The sequence below is a fragment of the Octopus bimaculoides genome, chromosome 1 (assembly GCF_001194135.2).
Source record: "Octopus bimaculoides isolate UCB-OBI-ISO-001 chromosome 1, ASM119413v2, whole genome shotgun sequence".
NCBI classification, from domain to species: Eukaryota; Metazoa; Mollusca; class Cephalopoda; order Octopoda; family Octopodidae; genus Octopus; species Octopus bimaculoides.
This window is the reverse complement of record NC_068981.1, coordinates 199,693,138-199,708,977: the sequence shown is the minus strand read 5'-3', so window position 1 is coordinate 199,708,977 and position 15,840 is coordinate 199,693,138. Positions and strand designations below refer to the sequence as shown.

The 15,840-nt window shown below is 36.6% G+C and overlaps 2 protein-coding genes across 2 annotated transcripts in view; one reads left to right on the top strand and one right to left on the bottom strand.

Moving 5' to 3' along the window:
* Nucleotides 1-6,316, top strand: part of LOC106867900 (solute carrier family 52, riboflavin transporter, member 3-A) — a 28,499-nt gene extending 22,183 nt beyond the window's left edge. The window contains exon 3 of the mRNA XM_014912968.2: nucleotides 4,116-6,316. Within this exon, the coding sequence (XP_014768454.1) occupies nucleotides 4,116-4,316 (201 nt within the window). The 3' untranslated portion in view covers nucleotides 4,317-6,316. The remainder of the gene's footprint in view (nucleotides 1-4,115) is intronic.
* The window catches only part of LOC106867899 (dynactin subunit 5), a 21,788-nt gene continuing 12,262 nt past the window's right edge, over nucleotides 6,315-15,840 (bottom strand). The window contains exons 4-7 of the mRNA XM_014912967.2: nucleotides 14,904-15,015; nucleotides 10,770-10,872; nucleotides 9,881-10,012; nucleotides 6,315-8,460 (exon numbers count right to left, since the gene is read on the bottom strand). Coding sequence (XP_014768453.1) covers nucleotides 9,912-10,012; nucleotides 10,770-10,872; nucleotides 14,904-15,015 — 316 coding nt within the window. The 3' untranslated portion in view covers nucleotides 6,315-8,460; nucleotides 9,881-9,911. The remainder of the gene's footprint in view (nucleotides 8,461-9,880; nucleotides 10,013-10,769; nucleotides 10,873-14,903; nucleotides 15,016-15,840) is intronic.

The following is a 15,840-nucleotide window of genomic DNA, read 5'->3' as shown; positions in this document are numbered from 1 at the left end:
GATACAACGGAATGCAGATTCTGAACTATCAACACAACAATATTTATTTACAGAGTTAATTAGGCAGCACTTCGCCCTTTGGTTGCTGAGACGCCTTCTGAATGATTTCCGTGGTTATTTGTGAAGCTCTGGTGCTGACATGTGAGAGAGCTCTGTTGGACGTCTTGGCTCGGTGGAGATCAGTCAACGAAGAGACTGTCTCCAGAGTTGGAATGTTGGAGACACTGCTTGACACATCCATGCTCATGAAGTTGTCGACGCAAGAGGAAGATAAAATGCGGGAAAATGTTGAGAGTCGAACTACGCATGCGCATGGGACTCTTCCTGTGTTCCTTCCGGAACTAGTCCCTGCGCATGCGTGGATGAAAACGCAGTAATGGCGACTGTATTTTGGCGCCAAATGACGTCACTACAACCTCATGTCTGCGTGTGTACAAGAGATTGCTAGGTCATGTCCTTGCTCTCCGACGTCTCGATGCAAAAAGAGTGTGCCAGGGCTTCGTGTCAGAACCTAAACGCTACTTGCACCATCTAGTTGTGAGCTTATTTAATCAGCCCCTGTCAAGGGAGCTAACTGCGCCTACACCTGATTTAATTAATAAATCATTTCAAACATTGTGTTGTTTAGTATTTTGTGTAGATCTTGGTTCTTTCAGCTTATTCCTAATGACCTTCATCTAAGATTTTCTTGAATTTGTAGTAATTATTGATTTCCTTTGAACACTATTACTGCTTCTACCATTTTTGTTGGTCTGTTTTCATATAAAACCTCACAAAGCCTGTTGTTGAATCATGAATCTGCAATCACTCTGAATAATGCTTAGCATTGCCTGGCGTCTCAGTATTATTTGTTGGTTTGGATGGTGAATGGGGGTTGACATAATTAGTACAAATTGAAGCAGGAGGTTTACAGTGTCTTGGGATAATTTGTTTTTTATCTAGCTGTCATCATCATCATTTGATAGCTGCTTTCCATGCTGGCATGGGTTTAACTGGAACTGGTAAGTCAGAGAACTGCACTAGGCTTCAGCCATATGTTTTAGCATGGTTTCTATGGCTGGATGCCCTTCCTAATGCCTGCCCCTTTACAGAGTGTGCTGGTTGCTTTTTACGTGGCAATAGCACAGGTCTTTTTATGTTGCACCATCACCAACAGGTACAGTAAACATTAGAAATATACAGAAAATAGATTCTATCAAATGCCAGTGGGGACACCTAGAAGCAGTTGATAGCTTTCATTTTCTTGGTGACCAAGTCAACAGTGGAGGGGGATGCTCTGAAAAGATAGTTACTAGAATAAGAATGGCTGGCTGGGCAAAGTTCAGAGAGCTTCTTACTTTTGTTGGCAACAAAGGGCCTCTTCCTCAGAATGAAAAGCAGATTGTATGATGCCTGTGTGCAAACAGCTATGCTACATGGCAGTGAAACATGGGCTACAACCATAGGGGACATGCGAAAGCTTGAAAGAAATGGAGCTAGTATGCCCCATTGGATGTGCATGTATAAGTGTACAGTGAGATGGTGTGTACACTGAATGGAATATATACTGAGCACTTGCTGTTATATTTTGTGTGCTGTTTTTAAAGCCTGATCTAAAAAAGCTTATGATCAAATGCCATCAAACTATTGATTATTCCATCTATTAATTTTCAGGAATAGTGTACCAAGGACCAATTTATTTAACATGTCCTTCTTTTTACAATATGGTTAATGTGATTTGGGAGAGATTAGGTTGCTGTTTCTTGTACATTGTGTGATTATGCAGTTGTTCCTTTGTAGGTTTGTTTGTGTAGCAGTTGCTGTTATTGCTGAGTGTTGAAATAGTGGTATCAGATGGGCTACATTAGATATATTCCTTATTTCTATGTTCTTCATCCTAACTCTTTCTTGTTTTTATGGTAGTGCCCCAGCATGGACGATTATTTATGCAGTTGAAACTGAGTAAAAATGCTGAAGAATTATATAGAGCACAAAGTTTTCAGTCTATATGTTTCTCTCTCTCACACACACACGTGTACACACATCATAGTTTGAGATCTAACAATTAAAGATTGGTAAAATACTATTGAACTTTTTTGTTACCATATTTCTGTTGAAAAATGCTTGTTTCCGGTAATTCTAAAAATAATGAATTTAGCAAAATAACTTAAATGAATTTGTTATTTACTGTATAGAACAGAGATTAGAATGAAATTTCGTTGGAAGTTTCAATTTAGATCACTAAAACAGGAAGTTTGAATCATAAACAGTCTGGAAAGGTTCAGTTTCAAAAATTAGTTAAATATTCTTAAAATCTGAACATCCACAATAGAAGTAATATGTCTGGATGAAATGAGAGTAAAATTGGTAAAGGAGCAAAAATGGTAAGATGCTGAATAATGTTGTAGTATGTAGTTATGTCTTTGAGTTCAAACGCTACTGAGGTTAATTTTGTTTTCTATTTGTATGTGGTTGTAGAAATAAATACTAGTAATATACGAGGGCTTGATTCAATCATCTACAACCTTTCAGGATGGATTTGTAAATTCATTATTTTCTAACATTTTTGGGGTGGATGATTTTAAAGCTATATATTGTTGTCAATGCTTACCCCTAAGAGCACTGAATTTGCAGAATAAATAGAGCATTGAACAAAATGCCTTACCTGGTGATCCTGTTGGTTCTGGTGCCATGTAAAAAGCACCCAGTGCACTCTGTAAACTAGTTGGTGTTAGGAAGGGCATCCAGTTGTAGAAATGCTACCAAAACAGATTGGAACTTGGTGGTAGCTCCTGTCAAACTGCCCAACTCATGCCAGCATGGGAAAATGGATGTTAAATGATGATGTTTGCATTTTGAGTTCATTTCCTGACAAGATCAACTTTCAGCTTTCCAAAGTCGATTTAACAAAGTCCCTGTCAAATACTAGGCTCAATACATTCGACTAAATTTCTGGTCAATGTTTGTTCATAGATTAAAATTTCACTTTAACAGTAAATAAAAGAAACATCAGTTATTATATGAAAACACTCCAAATTCTTGATTATTTTGAAAATTAAATGAAACACATAGTGAGTGTTGGGAGTAGGATCAGGGGAAGTTGAATGCAATTTAATATTGGTTTCAATTTTAGGCACAAGGCCAGCAACTTCAAGGAAGAGTTAAGTCAATTATATCGACCCCAGTGCTCAACTGGTGCCTATTTTATCGACCCCCAAAAGGATGAAAGGCAAAGTCTGCCTTTGTGAAATTTGAACTCTGAACATAAAGAGGAACAAAATGCTGCTAACAGTTCTGCCAACTTGCAGCCTTGAATGCATTTCCCTATTAGGATTGATACCGTTTCTAAAATAATCCACACTGTAGCTCTTTCATCAAGGTGATATTGAGTGCAATATTCTTGTTTGATGGTACTCTCCTCATTGAATCATTTCTACATTTTAAGAGATGACAGCTTTGAACATGAATATAAACATTATCTCATATTAGCTTTAAAGTTCACCAAAGTGGTGCTTCAGCATAACATTGGCCGTGTTCACTTCTGTGACAAATTGGTAGCTAGATGTGCCATCGAAATCTAGTCTTAATATAGAATATAATGATAAACAGCTTAATCAAACTAAGAGTAGTAGATGAGGAAGGAGTTACCTAGAAAGTAGCAGATGTAAGAGGAGTTAGCATTGTTAAATACTTTTAATTAGATGTTGGCAAAATATCCTTCAAATTTTTTCTCATCAATAATGCTTCGTTTCAACAAAAAAAAAAAAAAAAAAATTTCCTCAACTTTAAATTATATTTATAGGTGAAAATATATATCTTTAATACATTTTAAAATGCACCTAAACATTTTTATTTCTCCTAAAATGTGAGCCACAGCTCTCTGCAATATAACTGCTATGCTAGAAAGAGGAGCTAAATCTCCCTCAATTCTTAATTTACTGCCTTAAAAAAATCTCATTGGATTGTTGTCCTAGGTTTGTTATTTCTTCAGAAAAGATTAATAATCAAGTCTTGGGCCTCCTTTGATCGTAGGTCTATCTCATGTAGGTTGTCGCACGGAGGAAACAACCTATTACATGGTATTGTTCTTTTTAAAATTTTTTCCCCCTAATATTAAAATTTGTTTTTACTTATAGGTTGTATCATGGAGCCTTGTTGCAATATTTATAACCTACTCAAAACTATCCATTGCAACAATCTTTCGCAGACAAGGCAGGAAAGGTATGTATTGGTATGGTGCTGTATCTCAAGCAGGTTCAGCTGTAGGTTCTATAATAATGTTTATTTTAGTGAATGTTTTACATCTGTTTACCTCTGCTGATGCATGTGCTAACTAGTTCAATGTTTTTTTTTTTTTTGTGAAAATAGTTGGGCTCCATTCACACTCTTATCAAATTTATAAATATATATTGAACTATTTTTCCAATAATCAGCTGAAATTGTTAATAGTATTTTTTTTTAATTTGGCAAAAATGTTTCTGAATCAGCCTTCTAAATATAAAATATAAAGATGAAAAAGAATTCAGGACTGTGCACCAATTTTATAAAAAATGGAATCACAGACATGAAGCTAATGATTATAATATTTTTACCAATTGCAACTGGTATTTTTTGAGTATTTTCCCATCAATTCATATCATATTTATTTTTTTTCATTTTTTGAAAATAATTCTTCATTGTTTCGGAATACATTTTTAAAGCCCAGAACAGCAATGAACATGTCTTATATTGAAGAACAGCTTTCCTATAGTATCATACAGACATAAATTACTATTTTATTGTGCAACAACCCATAATAGAATATTCTTTACATCTGCGATTGAGACATACTTCATTTCATTTCTCGTCCATAGAGACAATAACATAATTGAGACTGACCAAATTGTAGCTGAGGTTGAGAATGATAAATTTGAGTGGGGAAAACTATACATTCATTGGAAGGTATTAGAGATTATGCATTCGTTGGTGGTCGTTCAAGGTGGGTGGGTGGGGGGAGGCTGTTGTGTCCAGTGTTGATTATTTAGTTTTATTATGGTTTTAGTCTAGAAAAGTGGTTCTCAACTAGGCTCCATGTAAATTTTATTTCAATTTATCTTCAATAAATTGGTTTTACTTAAAAAAATATTTCAATGATTTTTTTTATACATTTCCTTATAATAATTCTAAAAATATAATAGGATTTTTTAAAGGATCGAATGGCTTTGAGGGTCCACCTAACTAAAATAGGAATCAAAGGGGTCCATGGTAAAAAAAATGGATGAGACCCACTGGTCTAGAAGGTGGGGTCTTACCCTTGACTTTCACCAGTCAAATTCATGTTTAGCTTCAACGATTGCAAAGGAGGGGAGGGTGTGGCTGATGACATTATGGGGAGATAGGACTAAGACATGGTTGCAGTTGAATACTGACGATATGAATTGAATTGCTGTAGTAAGAAGACTAGAAGGAGGAGAGTGAGGAGAGTGTATGCCTGTGACACAGCAGTTGGAGTTTGTTATCAATCAGGCATGTGATATAGAAGCCATGTCATCTCAAATATGGAAAGTGTATTCTATTGTAGCTTCTGCTTGAGCTTTGTAGAGAATCAGCAGCTGTTTTAGGGCTGAAATATTTTGTGGTTCCAATAGAGAGGAAGGTTATTTTTTGGGGGCTATGGGTTTTGCTATGAATATGAGATCAATAATTGCAAGATCTAAGTTTGATGTATAGATGACCTTTGTATATTACGGATTAAGGGAGAAGTGAAGAGTTGTATCCTCTACACGAACCAAATAGGTTACAGGTGGAAAGGAGAAAGAATATGGTTGATATAACAGAACCTTGGAATATATCACAGTTGATGGTGTGTGGATGAGAGAGAGAGTTCTGCTTACAAAGAAAACTGCCATTTCCTCAAATAAAAGAAACAAATATTTAACTTAAAATGTCCCAATCCTCTTTAAAAGCAGATTTAATGAAAAAAAATCTTTTGCTCATATAATTTTAGTTCACTATATTTTAAATATATTAACAAAGTGGACAACAAACTCTACAAATGGACATTGTATCATAAATCTTCAGTTATTGGTTAAATTGTAGAATCTTTTTTTTTTTTCAAACAAGATGATATTTTTAGGTTTGTTGTTAAATTTGTTCTCATTTTGTTTCATTTGATCATTTTTATTGCTGTTATATATTTTAGGGTTGAATGTTTTAAAAAAATTGGGTTAGTTTTCGGAAAAACTACAAGATCTGATGAATGAATGACTTGAAATTATTTTTGTAATTAATTTTATCAATTTTGTTAAATTTTTTTTTTTCATTTGTGAGTCAAATAAATAAATATGGAAAATTAAAAGTTTTTATAAGTTAATTTATTTGTCTAAATTTTACAATGAGTAGGAGGCAAAAATAACATCATGCATTCTGTTAATATACAGTGTCCTGTAAATGAATTATGATCCAAAACTAATTTTTCTCTTTTTCACCAGTGTTTTTTTTTCTCTTTCAATTAACCAAGAAATATTCTTAATTTTGTGATTATTGAAGAAGGATTAAAGAATAAGATCTAATGAAGGATTAGCACATAGGACTATGTTCCTTAAGGATGTAATTTGTCCAGTGGATGAGATGAAGAGAATCAGAAATACTTGGAATTTGTTCAAGGTCAATTCAAAGAAGTTTTACAAAAGTAAATCTTAAATTGTTTTTTAACAATAATTAAAACTGCAAAGAAACAGACTTGCATGAATATCTGCATTCTTTGATACCATCAACCATTCCACCTCTTGAAAAAATGTTAATGTGGGGAGGCTCAGAGATGACTTGACTTGTTACAAATAACAGTCAAATCCCTGTTAAACGCCTGCCAACTGGCTTAAAAAAAAGGAAGAAAAAATTACACCTGGAATGTTTAAAATTCCAAAATAAAAAACAGAACAAAAAGACAAACGTGTGTACTCTGAAACTAGGACCAAAGGTCTGTTCATTTATTAGTTTACAAATGTTCAAAATGGTTGAAAAAAAAAAAAAACCCCACTGATTACTATTTTACTGAGATATTTTAATTAATGTATTTATTCAATGAATAATTTGTTGAGCAACTGTAGGACACAAATAAAAATATGACCCCTTCCATCAAGAAAAATTAAATAAATATATAATTGATAAAAAGAATTGATCAGAAAGATTTCTAATTACCTCATTGCATGAAATAAACAAAACAAGCTGGAGCAGAATTATGAAAATTATTGTGTAGCAGGAAATGTTAACACTTTAAAACTGCAGACAATTGTAGAATTCTCTATGACTGGAAATACATTCTAAAATTTCTTTTAGTTTTGAAAATAATAATGCCAATTATTTAATTATAATAGTGGCACAAAATCAAACAATTTCAGGGGAGGAGGCGGAGGAGGAATTGATTAGATCCTTGCCAACTCTTACCACCATAGCATGTTACTTATTGTATTGGCCCCTATTCCCTCCTCACCTCTGGAAGGATGAAAGACAATTAACTTTGGTAGGATCTGAACTAAGAAATATAATTAAATGCTGTAATGTGCTATACATCACCATTTTTTATACAATAATAATGGTTTCATATTTTGGCACAAGGCCGGCAATTTTGGGGAGGGGGTAGCTGATTACATTGACCCCCAGTGTTCTTATCTTATTGACCCCAAAAAGGATGAAAGGCAAAGTCAACCATGTTGGAATTTGATCTCGGTGCAAAGACAGACGAAACACCGCTAAGCATTATTATGCCTGGCAGGCTAACAATTCTGCCAACTTGCTGCCTTGATAATTATCCTTTCTACTATAAGCGCAAGGCCTGAAACATTGTGGGAGGGGTGTCTAGTCAATTACATCAAGCCCAGTGTGCAACCCAAAAAAGGATGAAAGGCAAAGTTGACCTTGGTGGAATTTGAATTCAGAACATGAAGAAGGACAAAATGCTTAGCAGCATTTTGCCTGGCGTGCAAATGATTCTGCCGGTTTGCCATCTTAATAATAATAAAACAACCAATAACTGGAGTTGGATGTGAAAGTACAACAGCCTGTGGGTTTATGTGTTGGCTACTCACATGCTACAGTAAAGCATAAGTTATTGGTGTTTTTGTTTGTGTGGTGCCAATACATTTGTTAAAGTTTGGAATCTAATGTACGGCACCAATAGAACAAGAATCTGTTGCCTCACAAAATGAGGTAAATACAAACCACTGATTGTACTGAAAGAAAAACCAACTGCAATTTATTTAAACCATAAATTGATTCATAAAAGTATGAAAGAAAACAGAAGCTTTAGAATCTGATAAAAAGAGGAGGAGTTCATGTGATTTAGCTTTGTATTTTCAAAGTAAATGATTTTATTTTCCAGCAAAATGTGAAAGCAGGTAGCACAGTATTTTGACAATGTTTGGTCTGATAAACAATAAATGGAACAAACTGTTGCATGTGTGACTAAACTTGTTCCACTTTCACCACTGAAATGAATGTAATCTGGAAGAAGACAAAAATAACAATTTATTGATGCAATGATGTTAATTTAAAGCTATTTACTGTTTTCAGAAAAAGGATTTCAAATTAGAATATTTTCAGTGTTGTTTTACAAAAAATTCTCAGTAAAGTACACCAATAAAGTCTAAAAACTCTTGAAAATTGGAAACTGAAAGAAATCAATGAAATTAGATGAAACTTATTAAAAATACTGACGAATTTCGGCAGAATTAAAAAAAAAAATTTGTATTTTCTATTTTAGTTGTGAGAAATAATTAGAAGAAACTTGCCTTTCAATTTTATAAAATAAATCAATTTACCATTTGATTTTTAACACAAATAAGGACAGCTTCATTCACGGCCTTCAACACACTTTAAAGGGCCTTGTTTGAAATATCAAAACTTCCTTCTTATAGTAAGGCATAATACCAGATACACTTAATATCCCATTAACCCTTTAGCATTTAAACTGGCAATATTTGACCACAAATTTTCTACCTGTTTTATGTTCAAACCGGGCAGGTCTGGATTCACACCTCCCTAAGAACATCATTGTAATAATAGACTATTACATCTTTGAAATCTCAAAGCTACAAGATAATGCATGATTAATTTAAATCAATATGCAAATATATAAGTATTGTACTTGACAAAATAATGTGAATTCTAAAGGGTTTCCATCACTATACCTTTCAAAAGTAATAATGGTTTTAAATTTTGGCACAAGGCTAGAAATTTCAGGAGAATGTGGACTAAGCGGATTACATTTGACCCCAAAGCATAACTGGTACTTATGAAAGGCAAAGTTGAACTCAGTGAAAGTTTGTCAGTCTATATGTTCTGAATTCAAACTGCACTGTTTTGCTAGCTCCCTGCCTTCCTTTCGACAAGATTCAGTCAGGATCCTCAGCTGTAGTCAATTGCCTGAAGAAACTGGAAACCACAGAACCAGCTCTTTATTGATGCCATTTGCATCAGTAAAGACTCTAGTTTACCAGATTTGTCAAACTTCCATTCTTACTATGCCTAAACAATGCCCTGGGTTTCTTCCACCACACACGTATATAGATATCTACTTTCTGTTTACTGTCACCAGCTCCTTTGCCTGCAATCCTTACACTCCACATTATTCCAACAGATCCGAACTAAACACGACACACAAACTTAGTGGATGAACAATTGGCAGAGACCGATGCCACACAAATTGGCACCCGTGCCAGGAGTACACATAAAAACACCCTGGTGTCATGCAAATGGCATGTATAAGCACCCATTACACTCTTGGAGTGGTTGGTGTTAGGAAGGGCATCCAGCCGTAGAAAACCATGCCAAATCAGACTGGAGTCTGGTCAAATCATCCAACCCATTCCAGCATGGATAATGGACATTAAATGATGATGATGATGAATTGAAATATACTTACATGAAATATATATATAAATAGGGAGATTTTTCTATTTGCTTTTATTTAGAGGCACAAAGTTCTGATAAAAACCTTTGGTTACATCAAACATCATTTCAAGTGTACACTCTGGTAGTTCTCCGCAAAATCGACCTGTAAATAAAGTGATCAAAATAAATTACATCAAATATCAATTATGGATGTGAAAGGAATTTAAAGTTTTCTAATGTAGCACAGTGTGGAGATGCAATAATTTAGTGAAATAATATTTCTTTGCTTTCTTTTAAAAACATTAAATTTTGGTAACTTTATTGCTCTCAATCTTCTGAAGACATTCTTTTGCTTTATATATTTTTTAATATCACCAGCACAAACAAAAATATCTGCTCATGCCACCATCATCATTTAGTGTCCCTTTTTTCCAAGCTGGTACAGGTCAGATGGATTTGTTGAGGCAGATTTTCTACAGTCAGACACATTTTACAATGAAGACAGGAAATGAATGGCATTGCTTATTATGATGGGGATCTTGTTTACAATCCTCATATGATGTGAAGACAAGGGGGCATGTATACACACACACACACACACAACAAGCTTCTTTCAGTTTCTGCCTACGACATCCACTTGCAAGGCTTTGCTCAGCTCAAGGCTATAGTAGAAGACATTTGCCTAAAGTACCATGCAGTGGGACTGAACCCAAGACCACACAGATGGGAAGTAGGCTTCTTAATCACACAGCCACACCTGCATCTTGTTTAAAATGAAACATATTCTTGAAATAGAAAACAAAAATGTTTCATAAATAACATGAGAAACATGTGGAGTACTTAGCCAAAAGATTAAAGTTATTTAAAAAGTATTAATGGGTAAAATAATATTGAGGAATTAGTGGAGCATAAGCACATACCAGGTGAACCAGAAAATAGGGTAAAGGGGGGCACAACTGTTTCTGGAGGCAAGACAGTATTGTCAGCAATAGCACAGCAGTCTTTCAAGATGCATCGGCGTCCCTAATGGATGACAGGCAAAAGAGAAGACAGAAAAGATTTATATTGAATAATTGTTACATTTTATAAAAATGACTTTTCAATTAACACATACAAGAAAAAAGTATATAAAAATAGAACAGTTGGGTAGAAATAAAGATTCAAAGCTATAAATTTAGGAAATAAAATGTCCCACTGTTATATTTTATCTGTAACTGAGAAAATTATTTTTCTGTCAATGTAATACGTAAGGGGAAGTAAGTACTTTGATAAAATGTTTTCTGATTTAGTTGACTCACAAGGTCAGTAATTTTGGTGGGGGTCAGTTAAATACCTTGACTGGTACATTATTTTATTGACCCTGGATAGATGAAAGGCAGAGGTGACCTCAGCAAGATTTCAATTCAGTATGTAAAGGAGCACTAGAAACATGTTAACGTTTAGTTTAATGCTCAGATAACTTGTAGACACTTCCAGAGTTCAGTTATTGGAACAGAATAAGTCATAAGATTTGCAGAAGTCATAGCTTACAGTGCTGGACTTCCGTGTAATATTGAATAAACACCAGACAACACCATTCAGAGTTGTAAGGTGGTAAGCTCGCAGAATCGTCAGCATGTTGGGCAAAATGCTTAAGAGTCGACGTTGTCTTTCATCTTTTTGGGATTGTTGGAATAAATACCAGTTGTGTACTGGAGTTGATGTAATCAATTTCCTTCCTCCTCAAAATTGCTGGCCTCAAAATAGAGAAAATCAATGAACTAGGCCCTGACCAGATGCTCACAACCCTCTGTTAGCTCGTTAAGGCAGCTGGTAGATTACTGGTGCTTGCATTATACAGAGGGATATGAGAGATGACACTCTGAGTTGGACAATCCTTAAAGACTGGGTGTCTTTGGTCTAACTCTGTTGTGAACCTCTTCTCAATGTGGTGCTGGGATGTGGAAATGACATTTAAGACCAGTTTTACTTTTTTTAGGATGGTCAAATTACAGTTTATTGCTTCTTTATCTTTCATTCTTACAACTCAAAGAAATAAGGAATATGGCTCTTGTGCGGGTGACACAAGAAATTTTTTGAGCGAGACCGTTGCCAGTGCCACTGGACTGGCTCTTGTGCAGGGCCGTTGTAGGATTTTCGAGCGAGATCATTGCTGGTTCCCCTGGACTGGCTCATGTGCAGGCGACACATGAAATCTTTCGAGTGAGATCGTTGCCAGTGCTCCTGGACAGGCTCTTGTGCGGGTGACACAAGAAATTTTTCGAGCGAGACTGTTACCAGTGCCTCTGGACTGGCTCTTGTGCGGGGCCATTGTAGGATTTTCGAGCGAGATCGTTGCTGGTTCCCCTGGACTGGCTCATGTGCGGGCGACACACGAAATCTTTTTTTTTGTGCGGGTGGCACATGAAATGCACCATTTTGAGCGTGGCCGTTGCCAGTACCACCTGACTGGCCTTCATGCGGGTGACACGTAAAAGCACCCACTACACTCTCTGAGTGGTTGGCGTTAGGAAGGGCATCCAGCTGTAGAAACTCTGCCAAATTAGATTGGAGCCTGGTGTTGCCATCCAGTTTCACCAGTCCTCAGTCAAATCGTCCAACCCATGCTAGCATGGAAAGCGGACGTTAAACGACGACGACGTATACGAGTATTGAGGAATTAGGCTTTTGCCCATGCACAGCAATTAATCTCACACAATGTATGTTTCATCAATCTGACACTCACACCAATGGATGTATACTGACTTATAAGTTAGTAGAACCATAAAAATAAATAAATATATACACTACCAGAACTAGAGATGAAGTTTCAGGTATGGAAGCAAAGTCTAGAATCGAAGGGCCTTAAGAGTTAACCTAGCATAAACCAAAGTCTTAATAAGTAGGAAAGCAGACAAATCAAAAATCCTTTCAGATAGATGGGCCCTGCTCTATCTGTAGAAAAGGCGTAGGTAGAAGCTCCATAAGATGTACCCAGTGTAAGCTATGGACACATAAGAGGTGCAGCAATATCAGAGGAAGGTTAACAGGGAAAATAGCTTTTGTGTGTGGAAGATGCACAGGTACAATAAACACAGAAATTGTACAGAAAATAGACTGCAACAACTGTCAGTGGGGGTAAACTAGAGATAGTTGATAACTTCTGTATCTAGGTGACCAAGTTATTAGCGGTGGTGGATTTTTGAGAATAAGATTAGGCTGGGCAAAGTTCAGAGAGCTCCCACCTCTGCTGGCAACAAAGGGCTTCTCTCTCAGAATGAAAGGCAGATTGTACAACGCCTAAGTGTGAACAGCTAGGCTACATGGAAGTGAAACATGGGCACTGACAGCTGAGGACATGCGTAGGCTTGAAAGAAATGAAGCTAGTATGCTTCACTGGATGTGCAATGTCAGTGTGCATGTTTGACAGAGTGTAAGCATCTTGAGAGAAAAGTTGGGCATAAGAAGCATTGGATGTGGTGTGCAAGGGAGACGACTGCGCTGGTATGGTGATGTGATGCTTATGGATGAGGACAGCTGTGTAAAGAAGTGCCAGTCTCAAACTGTGGAGGGAACCTGTGGTGAAGCATGATCTTTGAACTTTGGGCCTCAAAGAGGAAATGACTAGTGACCGAGACCTTTGGCAATATGCTGTGCTTAAGAAGATCCGTCAAGGTAAGTGAAATCGTAGTCATGACTGATGCTGGTGTCATATAAATGGCACCTGTGCCGGTGGCATGTAAAAGCACAGATTATGGTCTTGGAGTGGTTGGTGTTAGGAAGGGCATCCAGCCATAGAAACCTTGCCAAATCAGATTGGAGTCTGGTGCAGCTTTCCATCTTGCCAGCCCTGGTCAAACTGTCCAACCCATGCCAGCATGGACAATGGACATTAAATGATGATGATGATACAGAAATAAATGTTTAAAACTCATACCTTTCACAAAATCCACACCATGCACAAACAGATGTTCTCTCTCACATACTTAAAGAATCGACTTGTCACACAAATGTGCACCCATACACACACACACACTCTTTCTTTTGCTCTCCCTCCCCACTCCCACAAACATTCTCACTGACATCCATATAAATATAGAAAGTGCAAACTAGAAAACAGACCTGGAGTAGAGAGAGAGAGAGAGAGAGAGAGAGAGAGAGAGAGAGAGAGAGAGAGAGAGAGAGAGAGTTGCAAATGGCAATGGAAGGACTTCAACAAACTTAGCAGATTGACTGACTGACACTGAATAATTAATCAAATAATCAATTAACTAATTGGTTAAATATTAACAAAGCCATGTAGTGAAACATGGGCTGTGACAGCAAAGAACATACGAAAGCTTGAAAGAAATGAAGCCAACATGCTCCACTGGACATAGAGTGTCTGTGAGCATGTATGACAGAGTGTAGACATCTTGAGAAAAGATTGGGCATAAGGGGCATCAGATGTAGTGTACAAGAGAGACTGGTATGGTCATGTGATACATACGGATGAGGACAACTGCATAAAGAAGTGCGAACCTGCAATTGTGGAGGGGACCTGTCGAAGAGGTAGTCTCATGAAGATATGATTAACAAATAACAATAAAAGAAATGAAATGGAACCAGTGTGTATAGTTATTATTGGCATAATGACCCTCCCAAGATACAACAGAATATGTTTCAACACACACTTTTACATCTTGCAAAACAAACAAATAAAGTGATGGCTTGTTGCCAACTTAATGTGACAGCCCCAGGAAAGGGAAGAATGTTACTGTTATTTAGCCCCAAGAAACACCATTTGAAAATTTAAAGACACAGAATGCTTGTGTTACATAACCAACTAGAAACGGTGTTTCCTGGGGCTAAATAACAGTAACATTCTTCCCTTTCCTGGGACTGTCACATTAAGTTGGCAACAAGCCATCACTTTATTGTGCTGTTACAGCATAACTCTCTCTTAGAAATTTAGAAATGTAATATTTCTATTTTTGTAAACAAATAAATCATTATTGAAAATAATATCCAAAATGGCAATTCCTTGATTCTTTGAAGAACATTCATTTTCTTAAAGCATCAGAATTTTTACTCACAATAACACAGTTTTTGCCGACTTGAACAAAAGATCCAACTTGTGCTGCGTTGATAACAGAATCTTCACCTATGAAGACATGGTCTCCTATATGGAGAGGGAAAAATGCTACACTGGAAAAAGACAAAAATATTAAACACATGTTTAAAACTTGATAATAATAATAATAATAATAATAATAATAATAATAATCTATAAAATCAGGACAAAATCATAAATTTATAGAGGAAGAGAAGGAGATTCAGCTCAGCTCAGAGTCTCCTACCCCAGTATATGATTGGTGTATTTGTTCTCTCACCCAGAGTGAAAGGTAGACTGTATGATGCATGTGTGTGAACAGCCATGCTACATGGTAGTGAAACATGGCCCATGGCTGTTGAGGACATATGTAGGCTTGAAAGAAATGAAGCCAGTATGATCTGCTGGATGTGTAATGTCAGTGTGCATGCAGGACAGACTATAAGTGGCCTGAGAGATGACTGTGCTGGTATGGTCATGTGCTGCGTATGGATGAGGAGAACTGTGTGAAGAAGTGTTCCCTAACAATGGAAGGGACCTGTGGAAGAGGAAGCCCCAGGAAGACCTGGGATGAGGTGATGAAGCACGACCTTCACAGAGGCAATAACAAAAGAGACTGCGACCTCTGGAGATATGTGGTGATTGAGAAGACCCGGTAAGTAAAGTGAGATCACAGCCATGGCTGATAACAGTGTTGCATAACCAGCCCATTTAAAAAGGAACCTTTGAATCATTGGGAAACATGCTGTGCTTGAGAAGACCTATCAAGTCAAGTAAAATCAAAATGGAAATTGTAGTTGTGGCTGATGCCAGTGCCACTTGACTGGCCCCTGTGTCAGTGGCATGTAAAAAGCACCCACTACACTCTCAGAGTGGTTGGCATTAAGAAGGGCATCCAGCTGTAGAAACCTTGCCAGATC